Source organism: Urocitellus parryii, chromosome 3 (genome assembly GCF_045843805.1).
Source record: "Urocitellus parryii isolate mUroPar1 chromosome 3, mUroPar1.hap1, whole genome shotgun sequence".
NCBI lineage: Eukaryota > Metazoa > Chordata > Mammalia > Rodentia > Sciuridae > Urocitellus > Urocitellus parryii.
The window spans coordinates 37,360,773-37,387,272 of NC_135533.1; the positions used below are offsets into that span (position 1 = coordinate 37,360,773).

Genomic DNA, 26,500 nt, shown 5'->3' on the forward strand with positions numbered 1-26,500 from the left:
TATATGTAATGCACACACACATTATGTGTCACCTAATTCTACATTACAAAAGTGGAATTAATAGGTCAAAGTTGTTTATTTTCAATTAAAAATCTGTCTACTTTTTCTTTCATTGATTTCAATCAATACTTTTCCCACTAGTAAAAATATAAGAAAGCTCTTTTGTTCTTGTGTGCTTATTAAAAGAGTGAGTTGTCAAACCTATTCTCCCAGCTCTTGGGTCATTGTGTCAAATGCCATTTCCTTAAGTATGAATATTCATGAGAATTTTTGTTTAAGTTCAAAAGCTATTTATACTCCTTTCTCTGTTCTTCTGGCTCTGTGTCCACATCTTGCCAGGAAGTAAGATAGACTTTTCAGTCTATCTGAAAGTAAGATAGACTTTCCTTTTCTTTTCTTTTTTAAAAAAAAATATTTATTTTTTAGTTGTAGTTGGACAGAAAGGTATTGTATCTTTATTTATTTATTTATTTTTATATGGTGCTGAGGATCTGCCCCAGGGCCTCACGTGTGCTAGGGTAACGCTGAACCACAACCTCAGCCCCTCATTTCCTTTTCTTAGCAAACTTGTAAGATATGGAGTCTGTGATCATTGTTAGTGGAAGGTGCTGCTTCTACTTTCCTACCAGTGGGCTGTTCCTACACAAGACATTTTAGCCTAAGTGAGATAGTGTACCAATTTATTGCTGCATCTGCTTTGATTATGAACCCATAATTACACTTGAAGACTTCTGACAAGGAATTGTTGATTTTTGAAAGCCAATATGGTATCTATTCTGAGGGAATTGTATCAAAGTCTTCTTTAGCTTTTATTGCTGAACAAATGTTGCCATAATCTTTTTGCAACATATATTTATGTCAGAATGACTACCAGACACAGCCTTAGTCTATCATTTTGCATTTATGATAAGACACATTTTGATTTCATTTTCCTATGATTCCTACATATAGACATTAGAATTCATGAGCATAGCCAAATGAATTTTTAGAGGTCTTTTATTCAAGTATCAGATCAAAGTCCTATCTACTGTGCCCTTCTACATGCAGGATACTGCTTTCTTGGTTTAACTTTATCAGCTATTTTCCTCATAGAGAGCAAGGTAATGACATCAGAGGAAAGTCTTGTAACCCTGTGGCAAATACGTAGTAAAAAGGATTAACCATTAGAAGAAAGAAAGAAAGAAAGAAAGAAAGAAAGAAAGAAAGAAACCCTAGCAGACAAATACTATAACTGAGTAAAACTTTTATAAATCGTGAAAAGGTATAGTCATCAGCTGTCAAAGCAGCAGCTGGAGGGTCACGGGAATGTGATTGGCAGGTTTTCACTCTATCTACTGTTTATGGAAGACTGGGACATAAGCCTTTCCTTTTCCTTAAGATGCATGCTTTCTTCTTTATGTTACTTCCTGGACTTATTGGTTGACTCTGATTTTGAAATTGACTTTACTTTGCAAGGAAATCAAGACATTGTTTTCTACAAGGAATGAATTTTAAATGCTCTATTAATGTGTTGACATGATTGGTGAATGCCCCCTCTATTGCTCCAAAGCAAATTTTTGGAATTATTGTCACTATATTTTGTGTTTTTTTTTCCCGTCTTATTCAGGCTCTGAAGCAAATGGAGTATTATTTGATTATTATTGACATCACAAAATTAATTTAAGACTGAATAGTATAATCAGACTGCTTTTTTATTCTGAAACAAAATCTTTAAAAAAAAATTTCAATTGCCCCTTTCCTCATTTTCCAGTATTTGAAGCCCTATGAACCTTTTCCTGGTGGAATTAACCATGCAATTCAATTTAAATGGAGAAAAAATGACACAGAATTTTGTCTTTGACGGACCTTGTTTTCATTATGGTTTTGCAAATGTCATTGCCCCACATCTTACTGGAATATCCTCAGATGTCACTTCTCTGAGAAGGCAGTCTCAGTTACTTTTGTTTTTTAATTTCCTAGCTGCTCTGCTATCATTCTGTTCATGTCACAACATATTGTCTTTGGAGGTGGGAAGTGTTTAGGTTAACAAATGAAAATAGAACTTATTTACAGTAGTGGGGAACTGACAACTTTAAGATTTGGATGAAGTTGGTCTCTTAACCACAGGGCCTCTGTTACTGATCTGCTATTTACCTGTAGCTGCTCTTTGTCCATAAACTTTGCTGTTCACTGAATCATTTGCTCAATCATTCATCTTATAAGGATTCCTTAATACATTATTCTTACTGTGTGCTGAGCATCATTCCAGATAAAGAACAAAACAGAGAAATATCTAGCTTCTTCCATGTGTGGGAGGGGGAACAAAGAAGCAACAATAACCAAAAAACCAAGAAGATACAATGGAAGGTGCTGAAAAGAAAAACTCAAGAAAGGAGGAGGAGGAGGATGGGGAGTGACAACAATAGTCAAAGAAGGCTTCTCAGGTTCAATACACCTGAGTGCACGCCAAGAGGCATCTGAGCAGAGAAATATAAGAAGTGAGAAGAGGCCAGGCCAATATGGAGGGAAGAGCTCCAGGCAGAGGTGATTAGGAGGAAGGAGCTCTGAGGAAAGTGTTCTTTTAACAGGAGATTGGGACCCAGCCTCATCACTTCCACCTAACACTGTGCTAATGGTTAACATGAGCAAGGGGTGAGTGTGCACAGGAATGAGATAGAACATAGACAGAAAGCTCACCCTCACTGCAGGGATGGAGAGGAGACAGAGACCATTGCAAGAGAACTTTGTTCATGATAAAAAGAAAAAAAATTGTTGGAAAATATAAATCAGAAAGTTTTTTCTTTAATGAAAAAATAAAATTTATTTGGTGGCCTAAAATTAACATTCATATATGGCATCACTAGAATTGCCACTTAAAAATTATATTTAGTAGAAAATTGAATCCAATTGCCAACATATATACCAGAAGATGAAAAGTGACTTAAATTTGCTGGGAGTGAAGGAAATGAAAACCATGAGGGGAGTTGATTGATGTTTGGCTTAACCTGGATTGAGATTTTTTTTCATAATTCTAACTGTGGCCAGAAAGCTATGAAATCTGCCTTAGGAGTTGCTAAGGAAGGACATTTTACAATATTTGAGAATAGCAAAGCAAGGAAAAAAAATAAGCTCTTCTTAATTGCATCTACTAAATTTGGCCCATTTTGCTCTCTCCACCCATCTTGCTTCCCACCACCATCATGGTTTTAATTATATGATCAAAGAGGGAAATATGGCAGATCCACATCAGATTATTAACTTGAGTTACCTTGGCAGCAAACTGCTATGGAGGAAGGTGGAAAGGAAGTGACCGGAGAAAAAGAAAAATCATTGCACTATCAGAAAGCCTGATTGCATTTATGCATTTTTGTATGTACTTTTTCAGAGTAGTTGACACTGATGAGAGAGGTAAATAGAAGTGTGTGTTTGCTGTTCTTTGTAATAAATTCAGAGTTTAATAAAAAGAATCACGAGGGACACAGAAGAAACAAATGTAGAATGTAAAGTAGTCATGTTTGTATTTGTGTTTAAAGACATCCATTGGAGTTGCAAAATAAAAAAAAAATAAAGTAAGTCATGAGACTCTGAAGGTCAAGATAGAAAGAAATATCTGACATAGTTTTAAAAACTTTTATCTAGATTCAATTGTAATGAACAGCAGAGAAAAATGAGACCAAAAATTACTTTATTTGGGTGGGGAGCTGGGGATCAAACCCAGGGCCTTGCACGAGCGAGGTAAGTAATCTACCACTGAGCTTCAATGCCAACCCCTCACCCACCATTTTTTTCATCAGGTATAGGAGGCTAGCTGCAGGTTTTGAGTGGTTCATGTATGATGAGATTAAAGGGTTCTCCATTTAGTTGTATCCTAGCCAATGGCTACTTCAGAAAATGTTTTAACTATAAATTTCCCTGGCAGTGATTTGTCCAAGTTGTGCACTCATTTCTGAATTGGTTAGTGTGTTATTGCCTGCCTTGATTTCCATGTATGGCCTTTGAAGGGTACACACAGCCTTAGACTGCTGAGACAGGAAGATCTGTGGTTACTTCTAGAGTGATCCATCATTCTTTGCTAGTGCCTTCTTTTAATTTACCGGTAACCAAGAGGTTCTTTGATCTTAATGATTAATCTTGTGGCCTCAGTTGACTTTTAAGGCAAAATTTGAATTTTTCAAACTTTCTAAATTGGAGTTGTTAAAAAAAATACTCAGGAAAGGGCAATACAGTAGTAAAGTGATTTGGATATTCACTGAAAAAATATTCCACCCACATTTATGAAGTAAATTAAAACACAGACACACATAATCACATGATTAGAATGAAAATGACTTCCATGTTTATGTTTTCAGCAATATAGTTATTTACAAATAATCCATATGAAAATGTAAAAAAATCATATTACATCTTCACATGCCATTCTGTATTAACTGAATAAAGCTTAGTGACATTGTTTATTTGCAAATCTGTAGTTAATTGTACATAGACATTTTGTGCGTTATAAAAGAAATGTACATAATTTAAAATAAATTACACAATTTACAAAGTAATATTAACAAAAAAACTCATAGACAGCTGCCTCCTTATTTAAACAAAATAAATACTCAGATAGTTAAATTAACAAAAAATACACATTTAGGGGATTATAATTTATAGAAAGATCATAAATTTACTAAAGTTGTATTTTACAATGGCAGATACTGATCTCTTCAAATTGCTATTAGAAATGGGTAGGAAAAAGTACCAGAAAAGGAATCTAAATGTTTATTTTCTAAAAATAAACACAAATTGATTTCTGAAAAGTAGTTGGGAAAAGTTTATTGAGGCTTGAAATAGGTAATCTAAAAGCTTTTACTTAAAGGAAAACAAAACAAAACAAAACAAAACAAAAAACAACCCTATAGAACACAACCATAAAAACGACACCTAGTTACATTCTAAATAGAGATTTTTGATCACTAAAATCTTGACTCCCACAAACCAAAACTCTTCATATTCTTCCTGTTTAATGGTGTGGCTTGGCAGAAGTACACACACAAAAACAAACAAACAAACAACCCTGCAAAATTAACTATTCACTTAGCATTTGTTTTATTCACTTAATAAAGTAGGCATGCCCATTTTTCGGTGTCCCTGCTAGATATGGAATTATCATTTCACACTGTAAAATACCCTTTTCATAAAAGAATAACCATTTTCAAGGCCCACACTCCAGTATCAGATGCCTGAAGTCCAGCTGCACAGCCGAGGACATCCGAGGGTAGGACCAGGTGGAACAATTATCATGAGAATAGGCAGGTGTGGTTCTCACATCTAACCTAGACCCAGGAAAACCATGCTCTGCAAGATTCCCTTAAGAGTTGTTCCCAGACTGCTGTCCTTTGGAACTCTCCATCTTGGAAGGGAAATAGAGCAAGAAACATGAGAAGCATGATCCTTGCATATTCCGACCCCCAATCCACCTAGGAATGGGTTCTTCTTGCTTCACAGTACTGAAAAGCATAGGCCTCCCTCACTGTCTGGTAGGGTGGGAAGTGAGCAAAGACACAGACAGAAACAGGGGGCTAAGAGGATACAGGGCACCAATAAAGCGAGGGTAAGAATTGACAGTATTTTTTTTTTTAATAGAAAAAGTTATTTTTTTCTTTTGCATGTCCTCCACAGCTTTCCTTGCCCTTTTCTCACTTCTTTGACCAGTGCATTCTGTTTAACCAAGATGCTCACATTCTAAGTGACACTTTGATTCCAGCAGGAAGGAAATATAAGTGTTCTCTACTTTTTTTTTTAAAATAAAGTACTGAGCATGGTCAGTGGAAGGTGCTTCTGAGGGACACAGACAAGATCAGTCATTGATAAGAGAGAAATGTAGAGAGATACCAGGAAGCGAAAATCATAAAGGACCAAAGTTGGAGGAGGTAAATAAATATGTGAGAGTTGCCACTGGCTTCATGTAAGAAATGACTTCATCTTTGAATGGCCAGGAACTTTACAGGTTTCTGATTAAGTCACAATGACCATTTCCATCTATCTGAGGGTGGAGGAGGAAAAATATTAAGCTTTTGATAGCGTGTCCTAAGTCACATTACATATAGAAAAATACTAACCACATCTATAAGCAAATCCAGAGTAAAGGACAATGTGTTCAAGCGCTATCATTACTCCTTAAGCTTCTTTTCCTTCTTCTGAATGTCTGAGGTACCTATGTTTCCAAAAGCCATTATTAGTTTTCATGGTGCCTAGCAGAGTGTTTTTACATGTAATAATTCAATAAATATTTCTTATATGTAATTTGTGCTTAGTTATAAGTAATTGAGACATGCTTTTATGCACTCCCTTTAGTAGCTTAAGCTCCACTGTTGTGTCCTCAAAAAGGCTTTGAAATTAGGATTATAGTCAATGAACTGAATGAGGTATTGATAAATAAGCAAATCAGTCCCTTTCAAGAGAGATAAGTATGCCACTTCTACATGGTTTCTACTGAAACAGTCCAACATAATCATATAACAATATTTTTTCTTTTCTTTTTTTTTAAACCAAGCAGATCTTCATGCTTATAGAACAGTATTTCTAAACCTTTTTGGGCTCAGAGCATTTTGTCAAGGCAAAAGTGTTAGTAGACAATTTACCATGTTCACCTCCTAAATTCTTAGAATGAGCACAAAGAATAAGGTTTTGATGAATTTCCAGTATTTAACTCATTATGAACTCATGCCGAAAAACTAAACAAACATAAATATGATAATCTCCACTTGTTCGAACTGGCCAAATAATTATCTTCCCTTCTTTTCACATCATAAGAGGCCATCTAGTATTAATTTATATTAGCAATAAGCATCTAGTATGTTCCCTGGCATTGGTTCACATAGCACCTAATGTCTTCCACATATATAGTGCTGTGAGATGTCATCAATTTTTGGATATAATGTCTTATATTTTTATAACATTTTATAATTTTTGATCTCTTAGTTCATTTATTTCTTACAACCTAGGCAGGATGATACTGATTTGTCTTTTGAATAAATTACATTTTATAATATCTTAAGTACAGCTTTTGTAGAAACAGTATTTTATTCTATTCCCCTTTTCAAAATTACTAGGTGTTGCATACATTTCATAAGACTTTTGCAATTTTCAAGTAATTTTAATAGATTTTTTTCTCAACCATTTTGGACGAATGGAGTACATTTTACCAAAGAGATCAATTTGAGTATTATCTGGAAGTCTCCTGAGTACATATATTGACCCTCACCGTTTTGGAGTAACAATATTACTTCTTCTTTCTCTTCCATTAAAAAAAGGTAAAATGGACTTTGTTTTTATGTTTTTCCATGGTTGAGTCCTTGGTTTAAAGTAGAATTTCTTATCTTCCTGACTACCTGTTATCTTTGAAGTATTTGCATTACTTAATATAGTGAATATTGCATAAAGAATGAATGCTTACAACAGTTCCTATTCAATATGTAGAAATATTTTCATTTGGGGGACATTCTAATCTCTTTTGTAATCTTTGCAAATACTCTAGTGGACAGCAGGGGGAGATCAAAATCCACTGTATACTATGTGAGGGGAAAATGCTTTATAATCCCAATCACTTTTATAGCTACATGACTATGTTTAAGATGAAATAACTTGCTTACAATTTTTAAAAGACATGAAAACCTAACATTCTCCCTGCTCCCAAAGGTCGTTACAGTCAATATTGCCTAAAAAACAGTACTGCTTTTTAAGGTCACCATTCAAGCTTTCTTTTCATAAAACGGAGTTCTCCTAAGTTAGAAACTGTTCCACTGTGCAATCTCAGAGCTATATCTGTGACAAATATAACTACTTCTAGTGCAATGTAAGTTTAATGCCTGAATTTTCACCTTTGAAATTAAACACTGGTGACAGAGCATAAATGAATGAAAACTAAAGATGCAACGGAGAGTTAGACTTAAAACCATCTGGAGTGGTTGTCGGCAAACTAGAACCTGTAAATGTGGTGTGCTGGGTGCTTTTAAAAAGTGTTTTTCTGGAAAACAGCCGTATTCATCCTTTTTCTTCTTTTGTGTCATCTCTGGCAACATTATACAATGTCAGAGTTAAGAAACTGCAATGAAGACCGGGCTGAAAATATTTACTGTCTGATCCTTTATAGAAAAGGTTTGCTGCCCTTGGTCTAGATTTTTAATATATATATTTTTTAAAGTTTAGGTTTTGAAATTCTACAATAAAAGACTGGTTCAAATTTTACTAGTAAGAAAGACAAAAGAGTATGGATTTTGACATACTGCCTACAAGACAGTCCTTCACTCTGAAACCGAGAGAGCAAATCAGGGAGAAAGAAAAATCAACACATACTTTTGATTTCTTTTAGTTACAAAAATCATTGATGAGATTACCTTCTTCTCCATCTTCCTGAAATTAAAGACAAGCAGTTTCTTTTTTTCTTTTCTTTTCTTTTTGTAACAAAGATAACAAATATAAAAATCTAGTCATAAAGAGCCTTCAAAGAACAATTACAAACCAACTAGAGGGATCCACTTTTTGGAGGGTTAATGGGCTTAAGGTACCGCCATGTTGTCAGTTTTACAATGGCTGCAGAACCGAGGAAGAGTGTATACAGCAGGTAACCGCTGAATCCATCCTGTTGCCATCCAAACTGAACTTTACTCTCTTCAGGATACAAGAACTTGCAGAAGTCTCCATGACACTCTTGGCAAAGATGTCTTCATCCCATATGAAAAGAGGCAGTTTCTATGGCATATTGGTTAAGTGTCTATCATGCTGCACTAATATAGTGCAAAAATGTGCCTTCCATAAGCAAAAAAGATGCAGGCAACCAGTTTGAAAATCAGGGAAAGTAGAAATGTATCAACACAAGCAATTTAGCTTTCCAGACAATAACCACTATAAAATACTGAACTTGAGGATTCTTTCTTCTAAGATACTAGTACATGTCCGGCATTCGTACATTGGAGAGAGCCAAGAGTGAGTCTTTTTTATAAAAGAGTCTCTGTCTCTGAAATGCAGGTCAATAAAAGCAACCATCAAACCAGGAAGATGCTGAACTTATTCAATGGATTTTCTGTTTAGCTTGGAACTTTTCTCTTCTTCACTGTTAAAGTTGCTTATTGACAAGTATATAATATGACATTATAATGTGTGTCAATCAATTGAGTATATATGTTGTTATGCTTTACAGTAGTATTGTAGAGGTCTTGTTACAAACTCTTCATGCTAGAATGTTCATGGGCTATCATTGCAAACAGCCTTGTGTCAGGCATCCAATGGCCAATTTTACCACTATATTTTAGAAATGAAAGTGTTTTTTCAATTGGTAGATTTCAGAGAAGATGACAAACTTCTAGAATTCTGAAGGTTGTTGGCTTATATGTTAGTGGTGCTATCTTGAATAGCTCAGTAGCAGCATGATTTTCATTTTCTTTCTTTTTTTTTTAAGTTAAAGTGAATTATAATCCACAGAGTTTGGATACTGTTGCTGCAGCCTCTGGATATCTACAACAAGGTCATAAAGCCAAAACTGGTTGTTGCCAGGAAAGTTAAGTGTTACATGTCTGCATCTCCATCATAAGCTAAGGTTAAAGGTTTCAGTCGGTTGTTTTGCCTTCTTTGGGGTTTCTTTGGCTTTTTGCTGTAAGAAATACATTAAAATTGGGAGAAAGAAAAAAAAATCAATCTTCAATTATAATTTTTATCATCTTATATTTTAAAAATAAGCAAAATGAATTGATCAACCTAAATTGCCCACTTTCGGGCAATACTAAATTCAACCTTAGAATTTAGTGTTCTGGGTCTCTTTAAATTTCAGTTTTGTGTTTTGGAAAAAATGTTAAATAAGTTTCAAGTATTTTACTATCCTCTAAAAGACAAATTATCCTTGTGTCCTTTAGTATAAACAACAGAAGCAACATTATAGTATAATCATCTGTACTTGGCCACAAAACTTTATAAATAATGTACAATTTATAAATAATACATGTTTGCCAAGATGGTTGAATAAGATTTTGTATTACCATAACATCTTTCTCCAGTAGTAATTCAATATAAAAATGTATAATTCACCACAGTCCATACAAAGCATCTTTCTTGGTATACTTACAAGGTAGCAAACTTGAAAAGATGATCTAAAACAATTCTGGTTTATCTCAAGAGACTTACATGGCCCAGATTTTTTTAGATTTTTAAGACTAAAGTCTTATTTATTTAGAATTTTATGTGAACAGTGAATGAATACAGTATATTTCAGGCATTAGGTTTTTTTCCAGAGTTATAGGCAACTAAAAGTGTTTTCTTTGAAATAGAGACATTAGATTTTTAAATATTTAAACACTCACCAAGCTAGATAAATCATGGAGACAATAAAGATGAGTAACACAAATGCCCCAGCGGCTACACCGTAAACCCAGGTCCTTAGTCTCCCATCTAAGAGGAATGGATATTAGGCATTAATTTACATTGGTCTGGAATACATATGACAGTCTTTAACTATGACCAATGACCAGTCACATATGACCAATTCAAAACTCAAAATGAATTATTGCTTCAGCACAGTTATTGATTAATGTAAATCTGTATTATGAGTTAGATGCTGCTTTGCTAAAGATAAATTAGCAATGAATGAAATTGAATTGAAAAGTAGCAAATAGTATTTGTGTTCAGATGTCAGGTTTATATGTCTAAACTTCTGCTGCTTCTTACCTGACTTTTACTTCAGATTCAATGTACGTGCTATTTACATAGACACTGCCTTATGATTTCCCACAAATTTTGAGAATGACACTTATAAGAAAAGATTAAAAATAGTCCAATTTTAAGAAAGTCCCACAATCTACAGTTGATACACACAGGTATTTGAACACTAACTCTGTCATTTTAATGTTTTAGTTACAGATGAAAGTGAATATATTTAACATTTTTTTGTGATTAATTATCTGTCTTGTCTGCATCTACAGTATGTTTTAAAATTGATTTGACAAATATCATTTGCAAAGAATCCATTTTGAATAACATAAAAGTATTTCTATGTTTTACTGCTTCCTTTTCTATTATATGGAATTAGGCATGACAGGATCTTTTCTAATTTGTTTTTCTGGTCGTATTCTCTTTGAACTTCTCAGTTTTATGCTCTGAATAAACTTCAAACACAAGATGCTATTAATGATGTTGCCTAACTTAATTTGATCCCAACATCAACGTATTTTCTGTTGCATGTGTATAATTAAATATATGATATTAGTGTTAAAATTATAGATTGGGCAAATGGACCCCATGGAGACTCTGGTGTATTCAATAGTTGAAAGGCTTCAGAAGAAAATGCATAATGTACAATGTTTTTGGCCTGGAGCTAGACCAACTTAGAGGGTCATTTGCAGAAAAAAAAATCTCGATTAATATTCTAAATATTGTTTCGTTTCAATCCTAAAGATTTTTCCAAAAAAAAAAAAATTTCAGCTGAGTATAGAATCAAAAGAGCATTTCCACTATTGGGTTCCTCTGCCCTGAAAATTCTTCAACAAGTATTTGGGTTTTCATAAAGCAAAGAATTTCTGCCACTTTCCAAGATATGCACCTTTTAAATATATTAACATTCTTATTTTGGAGGGAAATGATATATTAAATTTAAAATAATTACAGTAATATTCTTTAATATTTATTAATATTTCCCCTTTTAAAAAGCGTGGTTTTAATGTGAGAAGACTCTCTTGAAAGTCAAGATTACTTATGGCCATCTGCTAGTCCACATCATGAACACTGAGAGAAGAGTTTACTAAACTTACACAGACAAGTCAGTTTTGCAAAATAAACTGTATTTTTGGCTAAAAGCCTAATTTAAACAGGAATAGTGTAGATAAAATTAATCACAAATACTTAAAATACTTTAATACTGATTCTTCAATAGAGAAGGTATTTTGATTTAATTGATTAGAAATAGCTACGTAAATTCCTTTCTTCCTTTTCTCATGTTCCTATTGGAGCTATAAAGTAGACTATGCCTGGCTGTGCCTGGAGATTTCCTTTGGTTATGAACTAGTGATTCCTTCAGGTTGTGAGAAAAAGTGGCATGATCTTAATATAACGCCTGTGGGACATTTTCAAGCACCAGGTTAGTTCCAGGGCTGAGTGTGTGATTGAATCCAAATGGGGAAAGAAAATGTGCAGAGTAGGAGGAGTAGCACTTTACACCACTTCAGCAGGCCTTCAAGCTTTTACCTGTATGGGCTTCAAGTCCATTAAGAGAGATGTTGAGAGCTATCTATTTAATATGAAAATGGTCTGGTCAGTCATGAAGTTTGAATCTTTCCATCCAGAAGGGAAGGCTCCACCCCTACTCTGGTGTATCTGGTGCTAGTACAGATTCTGAGATTTTTGAGTATGACAACTTTTAGGGCTGATATAAATTGTTGGCTACCAAGTGCCCCTGGCAAAGGACTGCATTACTCAAGTTCCCAGTTAAGATCCTAAGTATTAATTCTTTGTGATCAAATAGAAAATTCTCAAATGTCTATATACTATTATTTGTCACAATTCTGAATGATAGTATACTTTCTCCTAATTCATATTTTCATCACTGTATCTCAATATACAATTAATTATACTTGTAACTTCAAGATTAGGATTGAAATAAGTAATATCAATCCTAAAATTTTTCTCAGAAGAAAGTAATTTCATTTCTGTAAACTTTGGGCATAAGTGACTTCACATATAATAAAAATAAAAATATATGTGACTAGATGGTCATATCAGAATAAATAAAATGAATACCAGAATAAATGAAATAATAATAGCTCATGTTTAGATGAAACAATAATAGCTCATGTGAAAATAATTGTTTATTTAAAAAAATCCTTTGCCACTGGCTAAATGTCTAAATGAAATATTCTGAATCAACACTGTCTACTCATTTCACCTGGCCCAAATGGCTGCAGAAACCAGGTCCTGCCCCGTCCTGCTGGGTTACTGGAGGGCTGGGTTGGATGTACTGCCCGACTGGTTTTCACATCTCCTCTCTTGTCCTCCATGGTGGGTATCACCACCACAGGGATAAGTGTGCATTGCTCGAGTGTGCTGTTAGAAGACATGACCTCAGTGTACCCCTCTTCACAGCGGCATGCCTTTGTCTGCAGGAGAACAAGAAGAGTTCTACTAGGCATGCAAGAGAATCTTTGAAAGCACAACAAACTGTACTTGGAGAGTTTCAAAGAAGGATTGTTCGAGAGATTTCACAATGTAATTTCTGTCTTAAGTACATTTAAAAATCTCTACTTTTGGGGTTTAAATAAAGTTATTCTAAAAGTAGGCACATTCAGAATTATTTACATTGCTTTAAAAAAGCAGTCTAAAAATAGAATTTTTGTATCTTAAGACATGTTTTGGGGAGGAACTACATAGAAGGGTGATAAAGGATGGAGGCAACTTGTGCATCCTCATGAATTCACACATACCTCACTGCAGTATGAATGAGGCTGAGTGCACGGGGGGTTACAAGACCTATCAGCATCAGGCTGGCTCACCACCAAGCAGCCCCCTGCAGGACCAAAAATCATATTTTAGCAAATAGCATTTCTTGCTAAGATAAAAAATACTGTTGTCTTTGAATTTTGAACATTTTTTGGTAATACCTAGGATTTTTCTCTCCATGAAATGTTGGGTTGATCTTTATCATTTTATTTAACAACTTGAAGCCCTTTTTACTCACTCTGGGAGGACAGGGTCTGGCACTTAGTAGCTATTCAATATGTTTGTCAAAAAGATGATTTTATAGCTGCTCTCTTGAAAATACTAGTGGCACACAACCTCCTTCTGTCAACAGTTCCTGAAGCCAAGCTCAACAATTGAAAAGCAAATTTAATTTTCTTTTAAAGTTCAAATTCTTTCTTGGCTATTTGAAATAATATTTTTCAAGTCCCTTGAAATAACTCTTTAAATTATGTGACTACCACATAAATGTATTTTTGATAATGCGTATTTCATTTTGAGAAAAATCATTACTTCTCTTATTGTAGGGTATGGGGGGCATCTTTATGTGTATTATTTCCTTAACTTGATATTGTACCAATTTACTCTTCTTTGTTTTCTAGCACAGTACCAACTGTGCCTGTTGTAAGTGATGTATTAAAGATGGGAATAGATGTCTGAAGTAAATAATAATTGGTTAACAGGAAGGAACCCATAGTTTTAAATTATATTTGTTCATTTTACTAGGATTTTAGCCAAGCAAATTTTTCTTTATTTATGGAATTGATGACCCTCTGGATTTAATCAAAGGTGTCTATTGTTAATGCTTTGTCTTTCTGCATTACAAATACAAAATATTCATGGAAAAATTGTTATGAAAACACAGTTAGCAATTGCAAGGCAATTGGAGTTAAGTGGCCATATAAGTTATTATCATTAAATACATTAAGAAAAGGAAAGAAGTATCTCAAGTTTTTATAGGGACAATTTATAAATTAAAGCAATTGACCCAGATAGGTAATGTACTTTACGGGCTTGTATAGCTCTCCTAAAGAATCTTATCTCGGGCTGGGGATGTGGCTCAAGCGGTAGCGCGCTCGCCTGGCATGCGTGTGGCCCGGGTTCGATCCTCAGCACCACATACCAACAAAGATGTTGTGTCTGCCGAGAACTAAAAAATAAATATTAAAAATTCTCTCTCTCTCTCTCTCTCTCTCTCCTCTCTCTTTAAAAAAAAAAAGAATCTTATCTCTCCTAAAAGATGAGTTTATCACAAATTATTTGCACTTTGGCTTTTTGGTACTGGACTGCATTAGAAAAAAAATACATTGGACACTATTGTGTTGAAAAGAAATTAAAATATGATTTCTATAAATAAGTCTTTAAAGGTTGACTTTATTCTGCATTGGGGAAATAGTCCCAAATGCAGTGGGAAAAGAGCTTCTTACATGTAATAAAAGGGTAGACAAATATTTGCATCCATATTGGAAAAAATGCAAACTGACAGGACCCTCTGGCGAAACTGTTAAATTCCCTTAGAATAGTTTGAAGAAGAATGTAGACATTAATTTTCAATCTCTGAGTTGAGTGGGTGACCTTTGTACACCTTCTGGTTCAGAAAGCCTATGCTCCCCTACCTAGTGTTCTTTTCATGGTACCCTTCTTCTAATGGGGTTTGGGCAGATTTTTCTCCTCTAAAACAACCCTGTGGAAAAAGCCAAGAGTTTTCTAGTAAAGTGTCTTTTCTTTCTTATACATGTGTCCACTGGGAGATGCTCTTGTCAAGGGTTTCCTGATATAGCTTTCTCATGTGAAAAATCAAGAAAGCAATTTGACATGCTGTTCTAGTTTTCACAGGGAGGAAATAAGTAATTAGGTTTCAATAAATCTGGGTAATTTAAAATTCAATATAAAATTGATGCTTTTCAAGAAGCATATCGATCCCTGCTCCTATTATCTTACCATATATATTAAAGTTAAATTTATAAATGGACATTACTCTGAGGCATCCAAATGCACGAGGAGGGTCAAAACAATAGAAGCCAGTCGGCAGGAGCCCTGAGCAGTTTATTTTCAATACTGCTGCTGCTATGCTATGGAGCTTCCTGTATATTAGATCTATGAAAAGAAATGGTTTAAGGAGAGACATTAGATTTTTGGGTTCACATGTCTGAGGTTGAATCTGGTTCCAAACTTCATTGTTTCTTAGGAAATTCGCAGTGTGATTCACTACGTATCTAGCACCAAAGTTTCTTTCCCTTTTAATGGGTCCTTGGGATCCCTCAAATTTCCTGAGCTTATACAAAGAAACTTTTAGTAACTGCAGCTTAGGGTAGTTCTTTGGAGGTATACTTAGATCAAAATACAATTAAAGTAACTTATTTAGGCTTTCTTCTTTGGAAGTATAATAATTTGGGGGTGGGAACACTAAAGAGGATTTTCAGATGCTCTGAGTTCCAGATTTATCAGCAGGTCTTGACTACTAATTAATAAAAAGTTAAAAGTGATAGATATCTGAATTCAAGCAAGTATGTGGATTTGTATAATCATGCTCCCCTGATAGTATTTTTGGTCTGCATTTATATTAGCTTTAAGACGCACAAGTACAAATAGTACAGAAATGTTTTTTAAAGTAGTAAATTATTAACATAAAATTCTAGTAAAATAAATCTGAAAATACTTATTTAATTAAAATACTATCTAATTCTAATAAATTATTTATATAAGTTCTAGCAGTAATATCTAAAAGGGCTATCTATCAGTGGGAGAGAATATGAAACATCATGAAGTAAAATAATTTGTCATTAGTACCCCATATGTATAGAGTTCAGGCGTACTAATATCAGCCATGTGTTGGAAACTGAAAGATTATTCTTGGATCCTTCCTAATTTCTTTAATCAATTACATTTGTGTTATAAGAATACTTTTAAAGGCAAAGAGAAATTGGAGGTTTACCTGTTACATTTACACCGTCTGACCTTTGACACCAGACTGTTCGGGAAGAGCCCTTCCATGCACTGGCCATCCATTTATACTCATAGCACTGTCCATCTGCAGGGACACAGTAAACATTGACAGGAGTATTCTATTGCCCAGAACAATCGTGGTGACAGAGGGCTAACAAAACTTTCATGAACAGTTGAAAAGGGATAAGAAGTCCATTTCTGAAGAGTCAAATGTCAATTTATTGTCTGGAAATTGCCTTGCAAATATTGTATCAATGTAGTTAGGCACCTAAATCTCAACTAAAATTACATGCCTGCTATCATACCACTTTGTAACTTAATTTTATGGTTTGCTTTTAAAGTATCATGGAATATCAAACATACAGACAGGCATGTAAAATAAATAAAAAATATTCATTTACCTATCATGCGATTCCATTAATATGCCATTTAGTCATGTTTGCTTTTACTTTGCTTGTCAAGGAATAAACGATATAAACTTGATGTCCTATTACAATCCTTCCTGATCCCATGTCTTTCCCTGTCTTAGCAGTGCACTCTCTTCCAAAGTATAGTTATGACTGTGGCATGCTTTTATTTTTTTCTTAAATATCTATGTTCATATGTATTCCCCCAAATGATATATTTTATGCAGTCTTACAATTTCTGTGTTCTATGTATAATCCTAAAACTTATTGGTCAATATTATAGATTATATAGTTCTGTGATTTTTAATGTAAATTGGTCAACTATTTTAATTGTTATTGGAAATTCCATTGTACAAAATACTACAATTTATTCTTCTGCTTCCTCTATTAGGGTGTTTTAAATGCCTTGCTAACCTTATTCAAGTCTATTGATGCTTCTTTAAGATAATATCTAGAAGGGAAATTTATGAATATCACTATATGGACAGCTGAAACTTTATTAAATATTGTTCTTTTTTTCCTCCAAAGGGTGAACATTTATGTACCCACAGATAATAGATAATAATTACTACTGTTGTAAATAGTCATGAAAAGTTATAATACTATATTTAAAAATTTTTGCTAGCCCTTACATATGAAAATATATTTTATCATTTTTAATTGAAATTTTTTGATTACTAAGGCTACTAAATAGTTATAAAAAATTTGGGGGCATTTGGATTTCCTGTAATGGAAATTGTTTATTTATATCTTGCAGCTATTATTATTTTTTTCATCTAGTGACATCTATGTCTTTACTTATTAAATTAAGGGAATTCTTTATTCTAAAATAGTGATTCTCAAAGTCTGGCTCAGGAACCATGGATGACATTATCTATATGATTAATAACAGAAAAGCTCTTTGAAACCCTGAACAATTTTAAGACTATAAATTCTTATGGATCCAAAAGTTTTAGAATTGCTGTCCTAAACATTAATTCTTTCAATTAATTGGCCTCAAAATATTTTTGGCTCATCCTGTTACCTTGTTTATGATCTATTTTACTATGTAGAAGATTTAAATTGCAATTTAATTTTTAATCTTTTTCAATTTTGACTGTGCTTTTAGTGTTATGTTTAAAAAACCCTTCTTGATTTTGAGTTAATAAATATATTTTCCATATTTTCTTTAAATGTTTTGCAGCATTGATCTTTATCTAAAGGTCTATAATTTATTTGGAATACAGTTTTTATATTATGTGTGCTAAATATAGTTTAAAAATATTTTATGGATAACAAATTTTGGCAACACTATTCACCCACTGCTTCTCCATTGACTTTCAGTCTGCCTCTTTCTTACATGTAAACATCCATTTCTGAGATTCTCTATCCTGTTCCACTAATGTGATTGTTTTATTTCTAAGCAATCACTTTGTTTAACTGTCAATGCTTTGGAGTAAACCTTGACATAAGCTATGTAAGTCCCTTGATCTCTTCTCCTACTTTCCTTTCTTAATAAAATGCTGTGCTCTTTTTAGTCTTTAACCTCTCCAAATTAATTTTAGGATCCATTTATTGGGTTACTCTAACAATATGTTCAAATAGCATGGAATTTATAGGTACATTTATGTAAAATTGATGTTGTGATATTGAAACTTTTTATCCATAAAATGGTCTATTTCACCAATGTTTTAGTTCTTTATGCCTTTCAATCAGATTTTATAATTTTATACATATGTTATATCATCTTGTTAATTTATTTATACTTATAGTTTTACTTATATTATTAATATAATTTTTCTGGCTAAAATTTGTAACTGGGTCTTATAGATTAAAGAAAGATTAATTATTTCTATATCTATTTTTTTGGGGGAGAGGGTACGGAGGTTTGAACTCAACGGTACTCAACCATTGAGCCACATCCCCAGTCCTATTTTGTATTTTATTTAGAGACAGGGTCTTACTGAGTTTCTTAGCACCTCACTTTTGCTGAGACTGGCTTTGAACTCTGATCCTCCTGTGTCAGCCTCTGGAGCTGCTTGGGATTACAGACATGTGCCACTGTTCCTAGCTTGTATATCTGTTTTTAAAACATATAATGTTCCTGAACTCTCTTATTTCCAAATACTTATTTATTGATAAGTAACAGACAGACATGAGTGATGGGAACAAGAGGTTAAAGGGATAATTGTATAAATTAGGCCTACTGTGCTGAACCCTACCATGTTTTCTTTTAAAAAGCAATTTACCTGCTGCTCTGGGTGGCTTTAATCAATAGGATATGCTACATTCCTCACCAAACAACCTGTTATTTGCATAAGAAAAACAGGCCCCAAAGGCTCCTCCTGGTCTATATGAAGAACATGAGTTACTGTAAAGCAGAGCTGGGAGAAAAATAAAATGTTGAGACCTTTACACAGACTACATTCCAAGACTCCATGATAATATTATCATTATTAATAATTATTATCATTATTAATTAATATTTAATATCATTATTTAACATTAAAATTATAATATATTATTTAATATTATATCATCAAATAATTAATGAATAATTTAATATTATATTATTTAATATTAAAATTTATAATATAATAATATTAAAATGATATTAAAATTTAATATCATTATTAATTAATAATTATCATTAATAATAATAATTAATTATTACTAAATTCCCTTAACCATAAAACCTATAAGAATGAGTTTCATATAGGACTGGTCATCATGGTAGCATGAGTCAAAGTGACCCCAGAGTTACCTTGGATCCTCAGCATGCCATTATAACGGTAAAATCTCCCCTCCATGGGGTAAGACCATTATTCATAGTGGGAACTCAGAAGTCTGAGGTGATCTTGTCAGTCAAAAGCCAAAAGGTAGACCTGAGTAGGACTTTCTGGAAACTCCCCTGGAAACCCCAATACAATTGGACCAGAGGGGTGCACCATCCCTCTCCTATCTGAGAGGACCCACTCTTTCCCTTGAGTGAGTTCCCCTTTTCTCTTTTCCTATCCCTTCTAATAAACTCATGTGTGCTCCTCTGAGTAACCTGTCTGAGATCTTCCTGGCATGATAGCAAGAACTAGCGATTGAGGACATCTGCAGTCACTTCTATTTACAGATGACCTTGTTTTGCAATGTTTATAAATTACCTTGAATGTAGAAAATTTTTTCTTCTAGTTCAAGTTTGGTTTAAAAGTTTTTATTGTAAATTATTGAATTATATAGTTTTCCATTAAGCATTAAAAAATAAAACCCTATTTGTTTCTGTTAATGAGTAGAATTATATTAGTAGATGTTTCTAATATTTATGTATCTTTGTATTTACAGAATTAATTATAATTTGTCATGATGTTAATTATCTATTAAATACATTATGATTTGGTTAACTAATATTTTATGATTTAGAAATTTATTTTCACTAGGTAGTTTTATTTCATTGACTGGTTTTACTGTAAAAATTACACTATCTTGGCAGTTAGGGAAACTTTACTTGTTTTCCCCACTTGATTTGATTTTATGTACTTTAGATTTCAAAAAAGTAAGAGTTAACATTCTCTATTTCTTTATATTTTGATAAAATTTATAATTAAACCTATTAAAGTTTTAGATTGTGAATACATACAAGTATATATTTGATAGATTTAAATTTTTAATAATTATAGATTTCATGGTGTAGCCTTTTTATTGCTCTTGATAAATTATAACATTGTAAGTTATTTTCATTTAAGTTTTACATTCATTAGCAAAAACTATTTATAGAATAAGATTTTCTAAGCTCTTTTCTATTTGCAGTAGTATCAACTTTGCTTTTTTTTTTCTTATTGATTTATTGTGAGGTGATCTACTTTGTTAACTTGGTCAGAATCAAGCTATTGGATTTGTGAATTATTTTTTGTTTGTTTTGTATCTCATTTTATTTGTACTTGTGTTGGTTGAATTTTATTTCCTTTTTTTTCTTTTTAAAAATGAAACTTCTTGAGACGAAACCTTGTGTACTTTTAGCTTTTCCTTCTCCTATGTCAGCATTTAAGGCTGTAAGTTCTCTAAGTACTTTGCTGCATCTCACATGTTTGACATATAATACCCTAAAAGTGTGGTTTTCAGGTTTTACCTTTGGGTGTATATGAAGAGATTTCTTGTACAATTGTTGTGTTATTGATTTCTAATTTTATTGTACTGTAATTGGGCATAAACAATTTTTTTTCTTGCCTTGGGAGTTGTTCAATTTATTGTAGGCCCTTAGCTTGTTCTACTTCTCTATTTACCCTAATTTACCAATCAGATAAGATGCTTCTTATCTGATTGGTAAATTAGGAAGATTAAAGAGACAGGGTAGGTAATTTTATCTAATCCTTGGTTTATATCATCTTGCTCATTTATTTTTCATTTTGAGTGTTCTTATCCAAGAACACTTCTAAGCTTTCTCCTTCAACTTTTAATGTAACAATGATATTTTGAACCCTATTTGCTTTTTTGTTATATTTTTAAATTGTTTCAGGACACAAGTAGGAATAACATGGTTGTTGAGCACTGCATTCTCCTCTAGATTACAATTCTTTTGCTTCAATGATATTTTAATGCTTTGTGGTTCTTGAATATGTCAGAATATGTCATGTATTGCCAACATGAAGTGAATTATTCTGTTTGTGTATATATAAATATATATAGACACATAAAGTAATAGGTATTTATATATTCTATGTCAAATTATATTAAAATTAACATCTGATCAACAATTTGATCCATTAATTTCTGAGAAAATAGTAACATCTCTCATTTAGCTATGAATTTATAATTTTTCTTTAATTTTGTCATTTGATTTAAGTAAATGGAAAGATAATGTTAGATTTATGAATGATCATTATTGTTATAAGTGTACAAACAATATGCTTTGAATTATCTTAGCCTTCTTTAGCTCTAAATCTGGGAAGAATTTTTATGATATTTCACATTAATCAGGGAGACAGGATTTTTCCTTTCTCTAAATCTTTATAATTCAGAATCTTACTCTTCATTTATTTCTCAGTCTTAAGGGTAATCACAGCCAATTTTCTTACTTAAGAGAAAACTCCTTATCTTATGCTTTTGCTTATCAACACAGAACTCAAATAATTAGGCTTTATTAATTGCAGCTCTTACCATCGCATGATTTTGTTTCTAACATCTGCTCTGGGCACAGATGTTGATTCTCCAGTTCTTGTATAATCACTGCTCTGGATCGGACCTGTATTCCACCAAAGCCTAGGTCTTCACCATTCACACAGGTCAGCTGACACAGGCTCCATGGAGACCAGTCCTTCAAGTAACAGTCACCTGTAAAACACAGGTTTATAGTTTACACTTACACATATAAAGAATAGCCCGCCTGATGATCATTTTGATTTGTTTTAATTTTTAAAAGTTTTTTGATCATTTAATTCTAACCCCACATGGCAATGTTTGTAGGTATACTAGTCATATATAATATTTATAAGATGGATAAGCATCTAATAGTTGTAACTTTACATGTAATTTTGAGTTTGTATAAATATTGTCATTTTCAGAGTGACTATTATGGAACTATTTGTTGCTTAATGATATAAAATAGAAACTAGGTTTGAAGGAACTTGACCATTATGATCATCTCCTAACAGAACAAATATTTGGTTAAAATCTACCATCACTCTTGTCATTATCATTATGAAGGGGTTTATTTAAATCACTGACACATAGAACTTGGCTTCTAGGTGTTAATAATTTCAAAGGGGTATACAGTTTATTATTGAAAACAGTCTAAGCAGTCTAAAACAGTCTATGACTATTTTATCTATACTTCTTCCCAGAGAGGTTGAGACAAGACAGCAAATTGAGCAGCTATAGCTGTGGAAATGATGTATACTCTTTTCTCTGATCTACGTCTTTAATTGGTTTTACCCTCCTCTTTTTTCAAATATCTATTGAAGAACAATAAGTAATATATACAAAATGATCAGAGATCATGAATGCACAGATAGCTGAATTTTCACAATTGATTACATATGCATGTGATCAATATTAATCAAGGAACAGAGCATTCCCAGAGTCTCAGAATGCCTGTCATGTCATGTATAAAGTCATGCCATTATGTACTATTTTCTGTGTTTGGCTTTTTTTACTCATTTATAGATCAACCATGTATTTATGTGGTTCTAATTTGATTTTTTGTTACTGCTATACTTTGTTCCATTATGTGCATATACCTGATTTAGATATCCATGCTACTATAGATTAGCATGTGGGGAGTCATAAATTTTTCCCATTATAAATAATGCTGTCATAAATATTTTAGTGAAAGCCTTTGATGAACACATACACATATGTATGTGTGTATATATATGTGTGTGTGTATATGTGTGTGTGTGTATAAATGTATGTATTTCTATTGGACATATAAATAAGAGCGGAATTGCTCAATCATAGTATCCATGTATTAAAAATATTTTACCATTTTGGGAATAGGGAAGATTTAATAAAATATGCCTTCCTCATATTCCCATCCATTCTTCAGGATGATGGCTTGGTGATAGTCTTTAGAATATACAGTTATTTATGACAGACACAAATCCAGAGGGGCTTCATATCACTTTAATTATTCCAGTTATAAAATATGACTACTTCATATTTCCTTATATTATACTATAGGTAACTAAGATTAGAACAAAGTTACCTGGAGATCTGATTAATGGAAAAACTTCTTATGTCATGATTAAGAAATCCTAAAAATACATGAATTATTGACCAAAAGATAAATGTATTACAGAAGAGTAATTTCTTGTAGATCTTTATTAGAGAACATTATCAGTACTCCTAAAGGACAAAAAGTCAAGTAAATTTTGGAAATGCTAAAGAAAAAGAAACTAGAAACAATTTTAAAGTAGTCTAAGAACGTTTTAGAAATACCCCTAGGAAATGCACATTTGGGTTACTTGATTTTTAATTATGCAGGAAAAACTTCTAAGGTTTAAATTAAAAAAAAAACCCTTTCTATAAATAAAGCATAATTTCATCTTAGAGACAGCAAACTACATGGAAATATACCTTAAGAAAATCCTCAATAAATGTTCTAACAGTAGATTGAATTATGTAATTATCATCTCCAAATAACCCATATCAAGAGCCGAATATTTAATAATAGCAGATGAGAGTGAGGCATTCTCTTCTACTGGACATACTTTTCTATTTTGAACATGGAAATTATTGATATAAAATAATAAAATTAAAATACACCTGCCAAAGTTATGACAACAAAATACATGAAATATATTTGCTAATTCAGTATTATACTGTTTAAATAGTTCACATAGTGCTAGCTTTCAAATGCCATCTTTAGAGAAAACTAGCAAGAAAGGACTTTGAGTGAACAGATTGCAATGTATAAGAGCAGTCATCTTCTGGATTGTGATTACTTTATTTAAAATGGTATGTTTGCTCTGTTCTATGTTATCATAGGATCCTGTAGGTTTCTTTCATATAATTTGCCACAGATTATAATCATATGTTTATTTGTGTCACTATTAGGAACTTTTTCTTCCATTAGAAGGTGAGCTCTGTGAGCCCGATGTTGCTTGTCTCCCTCCACAAGTGCATTCCCTGACCTGCAATTACACCTGACATGTAAAAGTCAAATGAGTCGTGATTGTGCTGTGGGAAGCCATGGAAATGCATGGTGAGTCTCCACAGCTTGTTGCACACCCCGGTGAAGATGCCATTTCAGCACGATAAGGTAGATTTCACAATAATCCTATTACGAATGCTGGACATTTTGGTTTTGGAATTGATAGGACTTCCACCTTTCAACCTTGGCCACTTTTTGTTGACTATATGGTCATCCAGCCCATCGAACTCCAAAGATTCAGTCGGTGGCCCTGCTACAGAGCCCTCACCCTAAGCCACAGCCTCAGTCTTGGTCTTCTGTGAAGCACAATGATATTATGTTTGATTGTGAGTGAGATCTTGGTTGAGATAAGGACAGCTTCAGGGACAGGAAATGGAACAGGGGAATTTCTACAAGAGCAAAAGGTATATCCAAGTGTGGGCATATCAAGAAGCAACACCTTGCCATGCTCTATAAAGTCAGACTTTATTTAACCATTCTTAACTGTGAGAACATTTTTCATGACATCTATCTTAAAACAAATTTAAGGGCATCATATAGTATTGTTAACTACAGGCACAGTGTTGTACAGCAGACTGCTAGAATTTATTTATTTACTTATTTTTTGAAAGAGAGAGAGAGAGAGAGAGAGAGAGAGAGAGAGAGAGAGAGAGAATTTTTTTAATATTTATTTTTTAGTTTTCGGTGGACACAACATCTTTATTTTATTTTTAGGTGGTGCTGAGGACTGAACCCAGTGCCCTGCGCATGCCAGGCGAGCGCGTTACCGCTTGAGCCACATCCCCAGCCCAATTTATTTATTTTTAATAACTGAAATTTTCTGTTCATTAAATAGGAGTTGCTCTTTAGATTTTGTAACTCAAACAAAATTATTATTTTATTTTCTAACCTGAAATAAATGAAAATATTTGTGTGGGCAAAGATCATTACAACAGTTGAATGACCTCAGAGTCTAATGCATAGTTCTAAGTATTGAGTATTTCATTTTCTACCCTGTTCAGTTTTATTCAGTTAATCACATTGTGATAATATACTACCATTACTGTCATCTCAAATAATTTACTTACTAAAAAATGAGTAAATTGAATAAATGGATGAGTATCTAACATTGTCACTGTTTCCAGTTTTTAGGAACCCCACCTCAATTAAAAAAAATTTAAAGATAAGTTTTCTTTTAAAATTACCATAATTTATCTTTTTATATAGAAAATGTTTTATGCCCAACCATTATTTTTTTTTTGCCAAATACTTACTTTAATTTTTTAAAGAATAAATTTTTTATAGAAATATATATTCTTATAAGAAAATCAGAAGAACAAAAAGTTTCCATTAGAGAATAAAATATAGGTAATTCATTTCTACTCTGTTCAGAAACTGTTGCCTCAATATCTTTCCCAAAGATGGCTTTACTAGCATATTCTGACCTAAAATATCCTGAACAATTCTCTTCATCAAGCCCAAATTCCTAAAAATGAGCTCATCTTGCCTTTCATCTTTTCCCTATGCTATTCAATATACAACTATGCTATTTGCTATACAACATTTTATATCATGCAACCATTGTCTAACATTGAATCTGAATGAAGCAATTCAATATTTTCTTCCATAATCTTATTTTGCTTTCCAGTATCAAGAAAACTGCATTTTTTTTTCTTTTGAATCCTTACTGATTCTCTATTTTTCTGCATTTTATGTTTTAACTACAGCATAAGGAGGAGGTCTGAATTGTTGTTGATTCCACCCAGGACTCAAAATAAGCTTTCATTATGAGGGTTTAAATCTTTCATTAGACATTTTGTCTTCCAACATTGCCTCTCCCTCACTCTCTATTCTCTCCTCCTGTAAATCCCAAATAGACATGTTTAATCCTTATTTTCTCAACTTTTATTTCATGCTTTCCCTGTTAAGCATAGGCCTTAGACCTTAGTCACCATCCCCTGCTAAAACTCCACAGGGGTATTAAGAGAAGCCACATGGAAGACTGGACTTCACCTACAATCAGGAATGAGGCCTGCCCCAATTCACCCACAGCAGCAGTGTCTGGCTCTTAGGTATTATTGAATTATACTACTGG

General features: G+C 33.0%; 1 protein-coding gene across 1 annotated transcript in view; it reads right to left on the minus strand.

The window, feature by feature from the left end:
- Positions 1-9,525: 9,525 nt before the first annotated feature.
- Thsd7a (thrombospondin type 1 domain containing 7A) overlaps positions 9,526-26,500 on the minus strand; it is a 395,412-nt gene continuing 378,437 nt past the window's right edge. The window contains exons 23-28 of the mRNA XM_026397260.2: positions 21,933-22,106; positions 16,391-16,486; positions 13,422-13,504; positions 12,887-13,097; positions 10,314-10,401; positions 9,526-9,610 (exon numbers count right to left, since the gene is read on the minus strand). Of these exons, the coding sequence (XP_026253045.2) occupies positions 9,526-9,610; positions 10,314-10,401; positions 12,887-13,097; positions 13,422-13,504; positions 16,391-16,486; positions 21,933-22,106 (737 nt within the window). The remainder of the gene's footprint in view (positions 9,611-10,313; positions 10,402-12,886; positions 13,098-13,421; positions 13,505-16,390; positions 16,487-21,932; positions 22,107-26,500) is intronic.